General features: G+C 35.0%; 1 protein-coding gene across 1 annotated transcript in view; it reads right to left on the bottom strand.

The window, feature by feature from the left end:
- Positions 1–415: 415 nt before the first annotated feature.
- The window catches only part of LOC112047786 (uncharacterized), a 55,076-nt gene continuing 36,435 nt past the window's right edge, over positions 416–19,056 (bottom strand). Inside the window, exons 2-8 of the mRNA XM_024085026.2 lie at positions 13,482–13,682; positions 12,610–13,096; positions 11,043–12,106; positions 10,272–10,408; positions 9,607–9,758; positions 8,829–9,001; positions 416–7,839 (exon numbers count right to left, since the gene is read on the bottom strand). Coding sequence (XP_023940794.2) covers positions 7,593–7,839; positions 8,829–9,001; positions 9,607–9,758; positions 10,272–10,408; positions 11,043–12,106; positions 12,610–13,096; positions 13,482–13,682 — 2,461 coding nt within the window. The 3' untranslated portion in view covers positions 416–7,592. The remainder of the gene's footprint in view (positions 7,840–8,828; positions 9,002–9,606; positions 9,759–10,271; positions 10,409–11,042; positions 12,107–12,609; positions 13,097–13,481; positions 13,683–19,056) is intronic.

The following is a 19,056-nucleotide window of genomic DNA, read 5'->3' on the forward strand; positions in this document are numbered from 1 at the left end:
GGAATCGGAGACAGAGGTATATCTACTGGGCTATCACGGCTCACTTTGACTATTTAGAATATTTTAAATAGTTTTGGAGGTAGTACCATAGATTATAGAATATTATGTGGTAGTACCACAATGTAGCAGATCACTCATAATACTGTGTGCCTAGTGGGAGTTTTCAATATTTTCACACTGTTACTATCGCGTTGACGTAAACGCGAATTTATATGGAATTGAACAGTTGTGTAGTAGTGCCATTAGATGGCGCTGTTTCAATTCCTTAGACATTCGCGTTTACGTTAACGCGATAGTCACAGTATCAAATTCCCTTTAGACCCTCTTTCATATCTATCCCTTACGAACTGTCATGAAAAATATGTAGTACTAATTTTGCCTTAAGATGCCAAAAATATAGAAAAATAAAAAAAAGTTTGTTATTTTTATTATAATTTATTTATTAATCTAGAATCCACAATTATATTCTATATTTTATAACGAAAGTATTGTTAAATATAGGTACATAGTTAATAATATATTAGAGTATATTTTATGGCGGTCCAAAAGTTAAAGAAACAATAATATTAAATTACAATATAAATTTGAGACAAATTTTCTATTAATAATAGCAGAATATACAAATTAAAAATGACCTTCACCCATCTGTTTACTGGATGAAAACTGTTTAATAACAAAAGTACGTTAAAAATATATTGCGAATTGATTGCCTAAAATCTCCTGGACAAAATATTATTAATGATATTTAATATAGGTTAATAAAACACTTTTCATTCAGTAAACAGATAGGTGAAGTTCGTTTTTAATTTGTATCTTAACTATAAAAATATTTCCATAATGTCCGGAAAGAATTATTCGATATCTTTACAGCATTTTAATTTCACTATATCCTTAAGGTCGTTATTTTTTTTCATTTACCAACGAATTTATAATTCTCTAGCCATGTTATATATTTACAATAGCTATCGTTTCAAATACTTCAAATGTCCCATATATAAGACGACTTTTATTTTATTTACTGGATGCTTCTTTTTATATTAAATTAAATACATATACTAAAAAAAACATATACTCTTATAAATAAATATATTGCAAATGAGTTAAGTTAAAATGTCATTACGAAAATGGTGAAAAAAATCAGTCCTGAATTCCGAACATCCTCGTAATCATACCCTGGACTGAAATTTAAGATATCCAGTAAGCACCGGATGACATTTGTTACATACAATCTCAAATATGTCAACAAGCATACGTCAAAGTTAGTGAATTAAAATGCAGGATGGTAAAAGTCGTCTTATATTCGGATCCTCTATTTAAAAAAAACCGACGAATTGTCGGAAAGTCGGATAAAAACGACCTTAAGACATCAAAATCTTGTCAAAGTATAGAATAACAGCAAATGTTCACATATGCTTGTGTTGTGTCTATGAATGATCTCCAAACTGAGGGCCTAGTTTGATACTGTTACTATCGCGTTAACGTAAACGCAAATTTCTATATAATTGAAACAGCGCCATCTAGTGGCACTACTGCACAACTGTTTCAGTTCCATATAAATTCGCGTTTACGTCAACGCGATAGTAACAGTATGAAAATATTGAAAACTCCCACTAGGCACACTGTATGGAAACATAAAAAAAACATTAAAAAAAAATGTGACTTTATTCTCTTTGTCAATAAAATTTCGAAACATGCTGTAACTAAGTTTAATATTAGTAATTACAAAAAAAAAAGAAAATTATTTACAGAGGAATAAAACATAATTCTAGTAAGCGTAAATTTCGCGGGGATTTCCCGGAAAATCTCAAAATAATAAAAAAAAATCAATAACTCGTTTGACGTCTGAGCACGGATTAGTTATGACGTCACATTTTTAACGCAAAACTGCAAATTACCCGCACAAATACAAAAATATTGTCATTATTATGGTAAATATTATAGTCAATATTACTGTCAATATTTATTTACTAACACAATAGGCAAATCATTGTAATATCACAAAAATGAAGGTCACATACGACAAACCAAGTAATAAATGACGTCACATAATTAAAACCCAATTAAAAAATGTCAAAGTGCGGGCATAGCAGACTAAGTAATAGATGGACCAGATTTTATCTATTTAAAAAAATAAAGGTGCCATAGACTTCCAAAATGCATCGCCACTAAAGCCAAACTCAACATGGAATGTTTATACAAATTAAAAAAAAAAATTAAGAAAAACGTACGTCATTTCCCACCTATATTATTTAAATTTGTATATTGTTTTTTCATATAATTTTATTAAAAATATATAACCTATGTCTAATTGTTCAAATCTCATTAATCAAATTATTGACATTCACGTATGAAGTTCATTAAAATTATTATTAAGTGTCAAATGACAAGCGATTTATACACTGGTCTTTAATTTGTTTCACAGATTAAAGAATAATAGGCAGATAGAGTCGCATGGAACACGACGGTGTCGTAGCCGTTTCAAATACAAAATTCAAAAACGAATACATTCTCGAGTCATTACGACACGAAGCGTCGCATCAGTAACTTTCAATATTATTCAAGAAAAATGGCGTCTTATGTTTTTAAATATTTTAAAAACTGTTCACAAAAACTAAAAAAATAAGATGGAGTATTTTTTTATTGGTAATTATTGATTATTATATGGAAAAATATTATTATGGAAAAAGTTTGTAATGCGGATGTCAAGGAGACACGTAACTTTTGTTTTATTTTATGGGTTTCACCGGCTTCACCGCACTGCTTATAAAGACTCATTCTGGATCATTCTTATTCTGTGATTTGTTTGTTGATAAACATTCCACATCCAGTTTGGCTTTTGCATAAGTGACGTCACTGATACGAAAAATCTAAAATGAATTACAATTTGAAAGTGCTCAGACAATAAACATCACAGTGAAAAAAAAATAAAAATATTTATATGTGAACTTATACTACCCACATAATTCACTTTCAAATTATGTATTTAAATAAAATAATAAAACTATAATATCAATAAATCATTTCTCCCTTAAACATAATGCGAACTTAACATAATTTCTTATACTATTATAATTATTAGAAAGCGTATTATATTGCCGAAATTTTGTCCATTTCTGTGTTTTTCCAAATATTACTGTTTCATGACGTTGGAATCATTAGAACAGCAAGTTATATATTAGACAAGTATCCAAAGCTACTCTAGTAGGATCCCATCAAATGACCAAGTATCCAAAGCTACTCTAATAGGATCCCATCAAATGACCAAGTATCCAAAGCTACTCTAGTAGGATCCCATCAAATGACCAAGTATCCAAAGCTACTCTAGTAGGATCCCATCAAATGACCAAGTATCCAAAGCTACTTTAGTAGGATCCCAACAAATGACCGAGTATCCAAAGCTACTCTAGTAGGATCCCATCAAATTACCGAGTATCTAAAGCTACTCTAGTAGGATCCTATCAAATAACCAAGTATCCAAAACTACTCTAGTAGGATCCTATTAAATGGCTGGGCAAAGACAATACGAACAGAGGAGTGTTGACATATCATAGAGGAATTCCTTAACCCTCCATCCGGGTCATGCTGGGCTATGCTAGGAATTCTCTTTGCCAATGGAGGTACGGTGAATCCATAGAATGCTAAGATATACACCTCATAGTTCAAATTGGAAGCTAAATTAGTACCACTTCATGTGTGTACGGACCCAAATTATGGTGCATAGCTGGTGATGGAATGGGAAGGTAGCCATAGGAACTCCTATGCAAAACAACATAAACCCATCGAGTTTGTACTCATTTGTCTGGCAATAGAATTGCAGCAAGTTCTATATTAGAACATGTATTACAAGCTACTCTAGTAGGATCCTATCAAATGACTGACACACGAGGGTGGAATATTGACATGTCATAAAGGAATTCCTTAACCCTCCATCCGGATCACAAGTCTTGAATATACTTGGAATTCTCTTTGTCAAACTATGGACCTTGCACCTGTATGGAGAATCCATGGAATCTATACTAATTAAATATATAGCTGAAGAGTTTGTTTGTTTGTCCTCGTATTCCAACGGGAACCGAAACCGCGTGGGTGAAACCGCGCGGCGTCAGCTAGTGCTAAGACATTTGTCTCATAATTCAAATTGGAAGCTTAGTACAGCATCATGATATTTGTATGGACCCAAATTATGGTACCATATCAGATGATGGAATGGGAAGATAGCCATAGGAACTCCTAAGCAAAACAACATAAACCCATCGAGTTTGGGCTCATTTGTCTGGCAGTAGGCCTAGGATGAACGCAACGAAATATCCCGTAATGAGAATCGAAAATATTGCTATCTCTTTCTTTACAATATTGGAAGATAGAGAGAGCAATATTTTAGATTCCATTTTAGTTTCACGAGATGACGTTGTCACATGTAAAGCCTACTTAGTCCATTTTTTCCGATAATGTTTTGATGTAGAAGTATGATAGGACATGCATGTTTGCGTGTGAAAGGAGCGTCAGCAAAAAAGAAACGCATTTTCAAAATATGATCATGATACAAATGGATTGCGTTTACAACTAAACCACAAGCCATTGTTTAACTTAAAAATAATATATTTTTTTAATTGTTAATTACATTACGTAAATAATATTATGTTAATAATAATTTAATAATTTTATGTTTTGCTGACGTTTTTTTTAGTTCCTCACACGCAAACACCTGTGCAACTTTACAACCAAAACCTAAAACTGTCCTCCGAAAGTAGAAAATGTAGTAATATCTAATATATTTACACATTATATTAATATTATCAATAAATCTAAATTAATTTTTAGTTTTTCAAACGGCACACTGTTTAATTCTTTTTAAAGCTCAGTATAGACCTAGGTTTTTTAAAAACTATTTTTATATTATAGATATTGTGTGTGATATTGACAAATTCTCTAATTTAGCCAATGATTTGATACTTTTAGATACGTTATGCGCACAGACATGCATAATTTTATGTTTACTTATATTATACATTTATGTGTATAGTTTTTACAATTCCTGAAGACACAACTCGACATTTTAGACAATATTTAGGTATTTATTATGCTTCAGTAACTTTCGTTGTCTACTATGTGACTATACCATATGCGCTGTAGCATGGTGCAGGTGACAGTCGCCTATATGACGATCATAATACGTACTATTATCGTGAATCGCGGCAAACTTTCAACAATGAAACGAACTGTCACCCGCACCATGCTACAGCGCACGAGCTGTAAAAGCAATCACGCTAATTGGCTGACTTTATTCACCTCAGTTTCGATAGTTAGCGCTGGCATATCTATAGTATAAAATCATTGAATTTTAGCAATTCGGTTCCCAGATGTTTAAATTTCAGAAATTATAATACATTTTTGAATGTAATTTGGATTTGGCTGTAGCAGTAAACTGGAAATTAAAACTTGATGTTAATTGAAGAAGTTTACTCCACCTCTGACGGTTTGTACGCGGCAACGTACCGGAACGCTAAATCGCGTAGCGATACGTCTTTGCCGGTAGGTTGATAACTAGTCACTGCCGAAGTTGCCACCAGTTCAGAGGGCCTAGTGGCAGTTTGATACTGTGACTATCGCGTTAACGTAAACGCGAATTTCTAAGGAATTTACAACGCCATCTAGTGGCACAACTGTTTCAATTCCATATAAATTCGCGTTTACGTCAACGCGATAGTCACAGTATGAATTACAACCAAACCAAACTAAATTCGTCGGAATACAAAATATATGTCACCGGAAAATAACAAGATCCGTAAGTTTATCAATTTACTAGGAAGTTTATAAACTTTCGTAGGATTCTAAATTCGAGATAAATTGTATTATTTTACGAGTGAGTTCAGTAACTTTATCAATTTACGAAAATGTGGACGTAAAATAATACAATTTATCTCCCGTTTAGAATCCTACGAAAGTTTATAAACTTCCTAGTAAATTGATAAACTTACGGATCTTGTTACTTTCCGGTGACATATACATTTTTTTAATGTTTTATTTTTTTTTTCTCTTTCAGAATTCTGGTTTGAGTTGTTAAAATATATATTTTTATTTGTAGCCTAATTTTTAACTATAAACTAAATAATTTAAAAACTATAGAGGTGGGAGGTTGTTTTGTCTAATAACTATTTTGTACTTAATTTTAATAATAATATAGTTAATATGGCATATTTTTTTTACTATATTCACATTTTTATATAACTAAAATATTTTTTTTTGTTCAATATTATAAGTCTTTAATATTTCGTTGTTTATACTACCGCTTAATAGAAAAGTTATTAATAATAATTAAATGCATTCAAAATTTCTATATTTATCGTTATATTTTTTTAAAATGGTCTACTCGATTAACTACAACCCCAAAATTACATTAAAACTAAAAAAAAGCAACCCTTTTAGAGCTAGTGAGATGAAATGTTTTAGTAAGTAGAAAACACTCAGAATACGATATTGCAGTGTAGACCATAATATTTACGAAGACCTGAATATTTCTAGGAGAACGTATCGTGGTCTATTCAATGGAATAGACCACGATATTTCCCAATAGACCGAGAGATTTTCCAATAGACCACGATATTTCCCAATATATCACCATATTTCCCAATATATCACGATATTTCCCAATATATTATGATATTTCCTAATAGACCACGATATCTCCCTATAGACCACGATATTTCCCAATATATCACTATATTTCCCAATATATTATGATATTTCCTAATAGACCACGATATCTCCCTATAGACCACGATATTTCCCAAAAGACCATGATATCTTTCGGTAACGACGATATTTTTGAATAGACCTCACCATTTTCAAATAAAGATACATTTCTTTATAGACCACGATTTTAAGTAGATCGCGGTATTTTCGAGTAAACTGCAGGATTTTTAATCAAATCCCAGCAATTATTAGTATACTACGATATTTACAAGTAGACCACAGAATACATTTCTAAGTAAACCACGATATTGCAGAGCATGCCACGATAATAACGAGTATGCCACGATATTTAGAAGGAGACTACACGATATTATTAAGTACACCATGACATTTTCGAGTAGACCATGATATTTTAAAGTAGACCATAATATTTTCGAGTAGACCATGATATTTTCGAGTAGACCATGATATTTTCGAGTAGACCATGATATTTTCGAGTAGACCATGATATTTTCGAGTAGACCATGATATTTTCGAGTAGACCATGATATTTTCGAGTAGACCATGATATTTTCGAGTAGACCATGATATTTTCGAGTAGACCATGATATTTTCGAGTAGACCATGATATTTTCGAGTAGACCATGATATTTTCTAATAGACCACTGTATTTTCAAGTAGACCATGACATTTTAAAGTAGACAAAAATATTTTCGAGTAGACCATGACATTTTCGAGTATACCATGACATTTTCGAGTAGACCATGACATTTTCGAGTATACCATGACATTTTCGAGTAGACCATGACATTTTTGAGTAGACCATGACATTTTCGAGTAGACCATGACATTTTCGAGTAGAGCACGATACATACTACGTCAAATTGCACATAAAGGCTTCACAGCAGGAACCTATTCCTCCGATGGCTGACCGACGCAGACGGCTGGCTGAAAGACCGGTGCTTCTTCATCGCCACCCGGTGGGTAGGGTCCAGCATGGCGGTGTACCCTGCAGGGGAGCACAGCTCGGGGTAGCGCTGGTAGAAGGCGCGGTATCCCGAGTGCAGCAGGTATACCTCGGGGTAGTGGAGCGAGGGGTAGTTCTCTCTGTTTTTTTCACGGTCTGTGGAACGGAGGTAGCGGGATCTGGAAAGAGAAGTTTGGTTGTAGACAAATGAAGTGAAATATAAAGAGAATCTATACTAATATTATAAATGCGAAAGTATGTCTGTCTGTCTGTCTGTTACCTTTTCCCGGTTAAACGGCTGAACCGATCGAGATGAATATAATGGTAAAAGGGAGCAAAACATAAGGTACTTTTTAACCCTTAAGTAAAAATAGAAGGGGGTGAAATAGCGGTTGAAAGTTTGTATGAAAAGTCCTGCATTTTCAAAGTTACAGTTTTAAAAATTTGTTAATAAATCATAAAAAAAAAATATGAAATATAATATGATTTAAGAATTTTAAAAAATTCAACCCTTATAGTGATGAAATAGGGTTTGAAAGTTTACATTGGTTTCTACGCGGATAAAGTTGCAGGCGTTTGGTAGTATAATAATAATTTTTATTGATTTGGTAGTATGGGGTCGACTACAATAAACCTTGCGCTGCTTATGCAAGGTCAACGTAATACCTTGAGACCTCTTCAACTTGGCAACTCCTCGAGCTATATCGGTAAGTTTAGTTTAGTACTCGAAGCGAACTGTGCTCTGACTCCACCTTCTATATTTTACTATATGTATGAGCCTTCTTAGCCTTCTTTGAGCCGTGATAGCCCAGTGGATATAACCTCTGCTTCCGATTCCAGAGGGTGTGGGTTTGAATCCAGTCCGGGGCATGCACCTCCAACTTTAAAGTTGTGTGCATTTTAAGAAATTAAATATCATGTGTCTCAAACGGTGAAGGAAAACATCGTGAGGAAACCAGATAATTTTCTTAATTCTCTGCGTGTGTGAAGTCTGCCAATCCGCATTGGGCCAGCGTGGTGGACTATTGGCCTAACCCCTCTCATTCTGAGAGGAGACTCGAGCTCAGCAGTGAGACGAATATGGGTTGATAATGATGATGATGAGCCCCATCTCTCTTCTATAAAGTCTGATCAGAAGACCCCCCACCAATTAAAGAGGGATACTCACAGCTTGGGCCCCCTCTCGCGCGAGAACTCGCAGTGGAACACCAGGATGCGTCTTCCAGCAGCCAGGGTGCGCGGCGTCTCCACCAGCGCCTGCACCAGCTCGGGGGTGTACAGGTTGACGGCGCCGGCGATGTGACCCCCTTCGAACTCGTAGGGGTAGCGGCAGTCTATCACCTGGGGAAGGGGGATGACTTGTTATAGGCTAGTTGACACTTTTTAGTCTACCTTAAAAAGAGCCTCAATAGCTCAACGGTAAGAGCGGTTAGACCCATCACCGAGGGGTGGTGGTTCGATCCCCGCCCCGTTGGTCTATTGTCGTACCCACTCCTAGCACAGTCGACTAGTTGAAGGGGAATGGGAATATTGGTCATATTTAAAAAAATATTTCAAATATTCTTTTTTTTTAAAAAAAAAGAGGTTCTCAATTTTTCGGAATCTTTTTTTTAAAGTATCCAGAAGGCAACATTCTTCTTTTTCGCTTTTAGTTTGTTTTTGTGAATTTGGAGTCTGTTGAATATTTTTGTTAAAAGATTTCACTTTTCTGAAGTGAAATCTTTTAACCGTCAAATAAATGGATTTATGTTACAATAAATATAATATAAGTTATACCCGAATTTCATATTTAATATAAAATATAAATAATAATATATATATATGATTAATATATATGTATTAATCAATATATGATGTAGATATAGTTCTGTTACATCTAATATAAATATTACCTATATTGGTATCTCCTGTCTATATAAGCGAGGATGTCAGAAAACACCAATTACCTGAAACTCGCTGATGCTCTCCGAGTAGTCTCCCCGGAGCAGGCCGGCCAGGGTGTCACAGGAGATGGACTTGAGGTCGGTGTGGTCTCCGGAGGTCAGCGGCAGGGCGAAGGGGAGAGTGAAGTCTCCTATCAGACTCGGCTCGGCTTCGACTGGAAAATTAATTATTTTTTTAAAAAAATTAAAAAATGCACATACTACTGTATTTTCAGGCATTTATTTCACTTATTTTGATTTTAACACAAAACTACTGAACCGATTTTTGTGAAATTTAATTGGGACCGATCTGGAAGTATGGAGTATACTCAGGCAAAAAAAGAATTTTGAATTACCACCCCACTGGCAAAAACGTACCGCCAAGCGATTTAGCGTTCCGGTACGATGCCGTGGAGAAACCGAAATAAGTGTGGATTTTCATCCTCCTCCTAACAAGTTAGCCCGCTTCCATCTTAAATTGCATCATCACTTACCATCAGGTGAGATTGTAGTAACTAACTAACTAGTAAAGAATAATAAAATCCGTTCTTAGTGGACGTCTACTACTTATGAACTACCTCTCTGCCAAATTTCAATTTAGTGCTACACCTCTAGGCCTTCTACCTTCTACAAAACAATGAAGAAGGTGATGATAGCTTCTTCATCACAATGATGAGTATAACACTTACATCGGCTCATCGCAGACATGATAGAGGCGTGGTTCTCTGAGAAGGCTCTCTGCAGCACGGGCCGCACCGGCTTCTCCACTTCTGGACTCTGACAGTTGGATCTTCTCCGTTTACTTGACATGCTCTCTGTTTCACTCCTGAAAGTTTTACTATACATTAACCTTTGATGATAAATAAAGTTTTTTTTATTATTAAATTAATTTTGAATTTTTTTTTTAAATTATTTTTTTTAATCAAATATAAATAATAATCCCACAAAAATTATGTTGAAAATGAAAATCTATAAGTGATTTCTGAGCCTCTGCAATGAGAGACATTAAAAAAAGAACCAAAAAGGAAAAATTTAACTTATTGCTACTTCAAATAAAGTTTACATTGTGTTGATACTTATTTTTTAGTGTGATATGTAAATAAAGAAAAAAATAATTGTGATGGTTCGAAATTGTTATTCGAATTTAATTGGTACCATTACCAAATAAAAATAAAAAACTTTTCTTGTCTCACAAATTCTAAATAATAAATGTCTTTAAAGAAAATTCAGTCAATCATACCACTTATTAGTCAAGAATCGCTAAATAATTAAAAAAAATATTTTATATAAATGCTTTTGCTTTAAAAAAAATATATCAAAATCGGACTACTCAGTAAAAAGTTACAAATGTTCATACATAAAAAAAAAATACACGTCAAATTGTCTTTCGTTGGTTGAAAAAAAGCCTACTAATAAAATACTACTAGTAAAAAAGGGAAATGATTTAAATTAAAAATTACCTTTCAACTCTCTTGTTGTTCTTTTTCTCCTGATTCGGACTCTCTTTGATGGAGAACAGAGAAACCCTCGCTTTGGACACTTGAGGATTGAAACTTAAACTCCTTTGCAATGGTCTCCTTAAATTGAACGGTTTTTCTACAAAACTATCATTAATATTACCAGATAATAGCTGTTTTTCAGTTATACTATCATTAATTAAACCAGATATTTCATTGTCTGGTAAACTTGGTACATCAGTCATTTCTTCGGCATCAATAACTCGACTATGGTCAACTTCATCCGAATTCATTGTTTTAGGGAATTCAAACTGTTTTTCAATATCGTCTATCCTGTCTGTATTTCTGGATAGTACTAATTTGCTATCCGCAAAACTATTTTTAATTTGTCCGGATAGCAGTTCATTGAAGTTGGCCATTTTGGGGGAATTAGATATCTCGTAGTCCAAAAACGGATCCTCCAATTCTGATATGAACCCACTTTCCATAGACATTGTAGAATCTGATGGGAATATCCTCAGTTTAGTTGACACTGGAGACATAGACGACATAGACATAGATCCAATACTCGAATCACTCCTTTCATGTCTGAAAAGAGTTTTTGTCGGTGTCTCTGAGAATTTTAAAGATTTCTTTACAGAGACATTGTGTTTTACTGATGATTTTAATGATTTCTTCACAGATGCACTGTTCGTTTTAACGGCTGGTGAGGTAAACTCAAATGCCTCGTCCTCGAAATTCAACATTCGTGTAGCATTGGCGTTAGGTTTGTTGAAGCATGTCGAGTTTTCACTATCAAGCAAGGGTGCTCCAAAGTCAAAGTTCCTAGAGTGCACTTTCCTTGAAGTAGATCGTCCACTGGATATTATATTGGGACTGTCAGTTGAAATTATTTCGTATTTTGAACACTCGTCAAAATTGTTACAGTCAAACTCTTCTTCCAAGTCGTGTAGTGTTTCAAAATCTGGGTCTATGCTCTCCTCCTTTTCTGGCACATACATGTCGATATTTTTTGTTTCGTTTTCCATTTCGAATGGTTTTGATTGGATTGTGTCTGTGAAATCCAGCTGTAAAAGAGAAATTAAAACATTAGTAATTGTAGTGGCACATCCTAGTCAATTTGATACACAGGAGACTGAAGAATACAATATTATTATTTTTTTGTTGATTTCCAAAAGTGAGGTTTAATTGAGAGGTTTTTAATTGCTTCAGTAAGACTTCTAAAAAGAGTGTTTTATGAAAAACAAACCCAAATTCTCATAAAAACTATGATACTCATAAGTTTGAATATTTAAAGATTCTGAAATGGCGTTGAAGTATTTCCAGTCCCATCCCTTTCGTACCAACACAATGAAAGAGATAATGTTATTACTATTTCTCTTACAAGAGATGAGATTATCTCTTACGAGATTATCTCGTTGTTCGCTTGTTAGCACCACTGATGATGCTAATGATAGATTAATATTTACATGATTTTCACCAAAAAAAAAAAAATACTTTACCTATTCCAAAAAACCTGGCCGGCCGCAGCGCCCTGTATATATTTTTAAAAATAAATCCAGGGACATACCTTAGCCGCGCACCAGTTGCTCTTTCTTGAGCTGGAAGGGAACGGAGCACCGAACATACAATCCCGAGTCTCTTCTTCAACGTCCAACTTAACGAAAGTCTCTGACATGTTTAATGATTTGCTGACGTTATTTGTGCTGGCAAATTTATTGAACATGCCTGATAGCTTTAATGATTCGTCTCTTTTATAGTACAAATCTGATCGAGGTAATGATTGGTTGTCTTTACTGGCCAGCCTGTTGAACATTGTCATTGACTGGTTTTCTTTATTTTCAAAGTTTATGAATGTTTCTGATAAGTTTGAATTGTTTTCTTTGTTGGCCATTTTGTATCTTGATCGTTCTTCAAATATTCTTGATATTTTTGATATTTTATTCCTTTTATGGTCTGATCTACTTGTTAGAGGTGATAAAGTGTCTATTAGAGGTGATTTTTGTTTGTTTATTGGTGTGTTCTTTAGCCTTTCTATTGTCGGCGAGTCTTTTGGCCTGGAAAAGGAGAAAAGTTCATTTAAATTTGTATTAGAAAAATTTACAACTGCCTTATTTGTTAGCCTATTTAGCTTTTCACGAGGTGCTGGAGCAAGCTATGAGATATTTTGTAAGAAATGTTCACTTAATCTTAGCCCAGAGTAGGAAAGTCGGTGATGATACACCCTTCTGTCTCAGAGAGAATGTTAATTGGTCCCAGACATCATCATCACCAATCTGCATAAGAGGGGTTAGGCCTATATGCTGGCTTAATGTGGATTGGTAGACTTCACACATGCAGAGAATCAAGAAAATTCACTCAATTCAGATTGGATCTGAACCTACGCTCTTCGAATCAAAGGTAGAGGTCATATCCACTAGGCTAGGCAGTTATGATGATTACCTGAATAATGGAGAGTTCTGTATCTCCCCCAGCACTCTCCTCTTGGACGGAGTGCAGATGGGAGAGCTGACCGGAGACTGTCTGTTGAAATCCAGGGTGTGCGGGTGTGTCCGGACTCTGTAGTTGTTGGACAGTGCCTCCTCTTGCTTCCTCTTTGTGGCGCTGTTGCCGGAGTTGATCTTGAAGCTCTCTGTTATGAGTCTGTAACAAAGTGAAATTTATGTAAGAGATAGTAGACTAATTTGAGCCATTGGTCTGATGACGGCCTCCGTGGCGCAGTATGTGAGATGGATTTACAAGATGGAGGTCTTGGGTTCGATCCCTGGCTGGGCTGATTAAGGTTTTCTTAACTAGTAGGAGGCTTCGGCCATGGCTAGTTACCACCCTAGTAGGTAAGACAAGTAATAGATCAGGTCTATTTTTCAAAATTTTTAGAACTTGGGTATTTTTAAAACTTAAGTAAACACACATACCATCAGAAGAGATAATGGTTGAGGAAAAGCTTATTTCACATTAAAAAAAAAATCAAAATCAAGTAGGTATGCCTATAAGATACTTCACGTGAAATTTAGTATTTTACAAATTCCGCGGGAAGCATGGATTTTTCCGGGATAAAAGCTAGCATCATAGTTAATCCAGGATATAATCTCTCTGTATTAAATATTTCAGCCAAATAGGTTAAGTAGCTTCTGCATGATAGCGTAACAAACATCCATACAAACTTTCGCGCGTTTTTACCCGCGATGTTTACATCCTCGTAGGAATTCGGGAAAAATATTTAGCCCGTGTTGTTCGCTAATAACGTAGCTTTCCATTGGTGAACGAATATTTCAAATCGATCTAAAACCTTCAGAGCTTGTTAAATACAAACAAACACACAATCAAATCGTTCCTTTTTATAATATAGAAGTATTAATATAAGTGGGAAGTGTGATTCGTTCACACGAAGTAGCAGGCGTTTGCTAGTATCACAAAACGAGTCCCTATCATATATATTATACTTCAATTAATTTGATTCACGAACTAAAAGACGACCCTTTACACACCATTGTAGTCATCCCTCAAAATACCCCAAAAATACACCTTAAAAAGATGACAAAAGACTCTCCAAGGGTTGTACCCCTTTTTCAAACAACGACGACAAGGAAAAGATATAACTTATCGAAAAACTCACGACAAATCGAAGAACTTGTTTTAAAGCTTTGCCCTTTTCGATCGCCCATCTTTATTTACACCAAAGGTTATGTGAACGACACTAAACATGCAATTCTCATGCAACAAACTGTTATACACTTGTTATATTATATTAATAATGTAATACACACAATTAAAACACTTTTTTTCTCCAAGTTTTGTAACACATGTTCCGAGGACAAGACAAAACTGTGGGTGGAAAAGAAATTCGCGCGCTTTGAAACGTCAAATTGACTGTCATTGAGTTTCGTCCGGAAATTACTGTTTTAAATACATTACAAGAATAAGTAATATTTAAAAAAATAATTAAGTAATGGGTTACTAATTTACGTAATGTATAATTATCTTAATAGTTTAATAGATAATGTAATTAAATAATCTAAATGAACACAACAATTGTTCAAATTCTGTGCGTAATAAGTAATAACGAATTTGTCATTCATCATCATTATCAGTATCAGCTCATTATCACTACATACCCACACCTCCGTTCTTATATGCCAGGGCGTGCACAAAGTCTTTAACGAGAGTAGGTGGCACTGGACGTACTAAACATGAAAATTATCTTCTGCAATACAGGTTTGATATGAGTCCTCAGGGTAGGCAGTGCATTTTTGCATCTATGTGCACGCCACTGATGGGGATATGGAGCTCGGAACCACCACGCGTCTCTGTTGTTGGTTGGCGGGCCAATTCTTGGAAATTCTTTTATTAATAACAGGTGCTAACAATAACGCCACTCGGCCACTGGGCAGTAACCACTTTTATTGAAAATTTCTAAGAAGGAAGAAAGTACTTCATATCCTGACTCAGGACTCGAACCCACAATCTCATAATAACTAAAAAGGCATTGGAAGCTGGAGTCTGTGATAATTCCTACTAAGAAGTCAACGCTTTCACCAGTTTAGTGGAAATAAAAATATAGCCTGTGTTACGTTGACAATGTAGCTTTCCATTGGTGAAAACATTTTAAAAACCAATTTTGTATTTTGTCCGTGAAAGCGTAACAAATAAACTCACATTCACAATTACGACGTAAACCTTAGTATATGAATTAAATAATTTATTAAAGTACAAACTATATCTGCTAAAATATAGAAAATAGATATATGCTGTCGCGACATTGTTTGTAGAAAATGATTTTGCAAAGCGCGTTTAATCAATCAAACAAACAAACTCTTCAGCTTTATAATATTAGTATAGATAGCAGTGGCGAAGGATGGAATTTTGACGAAGGCAAGCCGTCCCAAAGAAAAGGAAATTCATACTGATTGATGCAAATTCCGGTTTCTCATATATCCATACAATAATGAATATGTATGTATGATTTTTTAAAAGGTAACCCGGTTGGAATCGGCCTGTATAAACTCTTCGCCGCTGATAGATAGTATAGATTCCCACAAAATAACTCTCGTCCGTTATATTCAAGATAAACGGTTAAAATATAAAATATACGCAATAGTTTATTCATGAGGCATCCCAACGCCCCTTCCTTGATTCCCTGATCTGTTGAATATTGATCACTTAACCGATCTTTACTTGTAACGACTGTATAAATCAGTTTTGGGGTAAATCAGTGATTATTACACATTAGAGAGTTCTGCAGGCTAATTCACTAACTTTGTTAGTGAGTAACTAAGTAAGTAAGGCGATAGTCTGTATGTTTGTTCCTCCTTTACGCTGCGGCTACTGAAGCGATTTGGCTGAAATTTGGAATGGAAATAGGTTTCACTCTGGATTAACACATAGGCTACTTTTTAACCCGGAAAAATTCATGGTTTCCCGAGATTTGCGAAAACTGAGGATTTTGATGATATGAATGTTTGTTACTCTTTCACGCCTCAACTACTGAACCGAATTAATTGAAATTTGGTATTAAGATATATTATAGCCTGGATTAACACAGAGACTTTTTATCCCGGAAAAATCCATGGTTCCCGCGGGATTTGTGAAAAACTGAATTCCACGCGGACGAAATCGCAGGCGTCCGCTGGTAGGTATATTAAAAAAATCGAGATCATTATCAATTTAGTTGTTATAATTTTAATTTAGTTTTAAGTTACTTTTATCTAATAATACTACTAACAATAGGATATTTTTTTACGGCCTCTGTGGCGCAGTGGTCTGCGAGGTGGATTTACAAGATGGAGGTCCTGGGTTCGATCCTCGTCTGGGCAGGAGGCTTCAGCCGTGGCTAGTTACCACCCTACCGACAAAGACGTACCGCCAAGCGATTTAGCGTTCCGGTACGATGCCGTGTAGAAACCGAAAGGGGTGTGGATTTTCATCCTCCTCCTGACAAGTTAGCCCGCTTCCATCTTAGACTGTACCACTTACCATCAGGTGAGATTGTAGTCAAGGGCTAACTTGTAAAGAATAAAAAAAAAGAAAACTGGGAATTGAACCTTGTGTTCGTCAAAGGTCATGTCTTATATACCATAAGTTATATATCTCACACAAAGTCCCCTAACTGCAAGTCGGTTAAACCGTTAAAGTTAACTGAACAAACGCTCCCCACGTGATAAGAAAACGGTAAGTGCAAGCAATGCAGCCATTGTTGTGCGCCGAGGGTAGCCGGTTCGTTACCGGTTGTGCGATTTTGTACCTTACAGCTCTGTGGCGACATTTGCTTAATGTAAACGTCCTGGGTTTGACAATTAGCTTCAATTTTTTTTAAGGCGTGCACAATATATTTAGTATACGTTTTTTGTCAAGTTAGCCTTTGACTACAATCTCACCTGATGGTAAGTGATGATGCAATCTAAGATAGAAGCGGGCTAACTTGTTAGGAGGAGGATGAAAATCTACATCCTACACTACTATACTATGGTCCGGTGGTAGAAACTCTTAACTAGTTAGTAGTTACCACCCTACCGGCAACGACGTACCGCCAAGCGATTTAGCGTTCCGGTACGATGTCTCATCTAAACCATTAGAAGTATGCCTAGAATTAACTTGCACCTCTTCCAAGTAAGTCCGCTCCCATTTCAGACTGCATCATCACTTAATATCAAGTGATCCGAAACATGGCTTTGGAAAATTCTTTTACCACTAGAAAGTCACGTTATTTGTGAGTGTCACAGATTATATTTTATCCCCCTAATTCTCACAACTACGCGGGTGAAACTTTTAATATAAACAGTTTTCTTTTTTTTTCATTTCAGATACCACTTTCTTTTTGCATACTGCCAAATTAACCATAGATTAAAGAGACTTAAAACCGTTGCACCAAGAACATTAAAATCATTCAGAAACCAGCTCTTTCTTAACACAACAATGTGGATGCAACACTCAATTCAACAACAATGGTTGTTGATTTGAATAAATATTTACCCCTTTCATCTATTTAAGGGATTTTAGACCTTATTAACACTAGAATTGAATATATTTTGCCTTGAATTTTTACCCCTATTACATGTCTGTGAGATTTAAAACCGTATTATTTTAGTCTTTGGATGTATTTTTGCTTGAAACTGGTGCAGCAGGTTTGGTGACGGTTAGAGTGATAGCTTGATGAGCCCATTTTAGTGTAATCTATTAACATTGATATGATACTTAATTTAAGTTTTGTATACGACCCTTATGTATGTAAATTGTGTGCATCTCAAAAACTACTAAATATTTGTTGGAGTCCGGATAAATGCACAATTTAATAGTCTCCCAAAGACTATTTTCTTCTTCAGTTTTATCCGCGTAGTTGCTTTTCCGGGGGAACACGGTATTGTAATGACTTGTTTCTCGCTGATGACATAGCTTTTCATTTTTCAAGATCAAGATTTTTCAAGATTTTTCAAGATCAGTTTAGTGGTTATAGCACCCGCAGATTGTGAAGCTTCTCGACTGTGCAATTTCTTTTCAAACGAAACGATGAATGAATGAACGAGAATGAAGTTATGTCTATAACGACAAATGCAGTCTATAAATTCAAATCCAGTCTATAAAGACAGATCACAAAATATATAAAAAAAAAATACAGAAAAATACATTTCTAGGGTAATTGCTCACATTTGAATCCTTTAGAAACTAAATAAATATAAATACAGTCCAATTATCGTGTATTGTTACAAAAAATGTAATAAATAATAAAAAATAAAATAATGTAACACTTTACATTTGCGCACGCGCCACGCAGCCGGCGTTCTAAATTCAAAACCAAAACGTACCTTACGTACCATAGATAAAGTAGGAAGTGGATTCCCGCGCGAAACGCACGTGTCTATGGTTGGGGGAGTACAATTGGGTTCTTTCAGGTGGGCGGATTAAATAAAAAAAAATAATCGTAACTTTGGCACGTGCTTCCAATTGGAAAGGAAGGAAGGAAGACGAATCTGTAAATAAAAAAAAAATCAGAAGTATGTTGTACACTTTGTTTTATACTGAT

The sequence above is a fragment of the Bicyclus anynana genome, chromosome 27, assembly GCF_947172395.1.
Source record: "Bicyclus anynana chromosome 27, ilBicAnyn1.1, whole genome shotgun sequence".
NCBI lineage: Eukaryota > Metazoa > Arthropoda > Insecta > Lepidoptera > Nymphalidae > Bicyclus > Bicyclus anynana.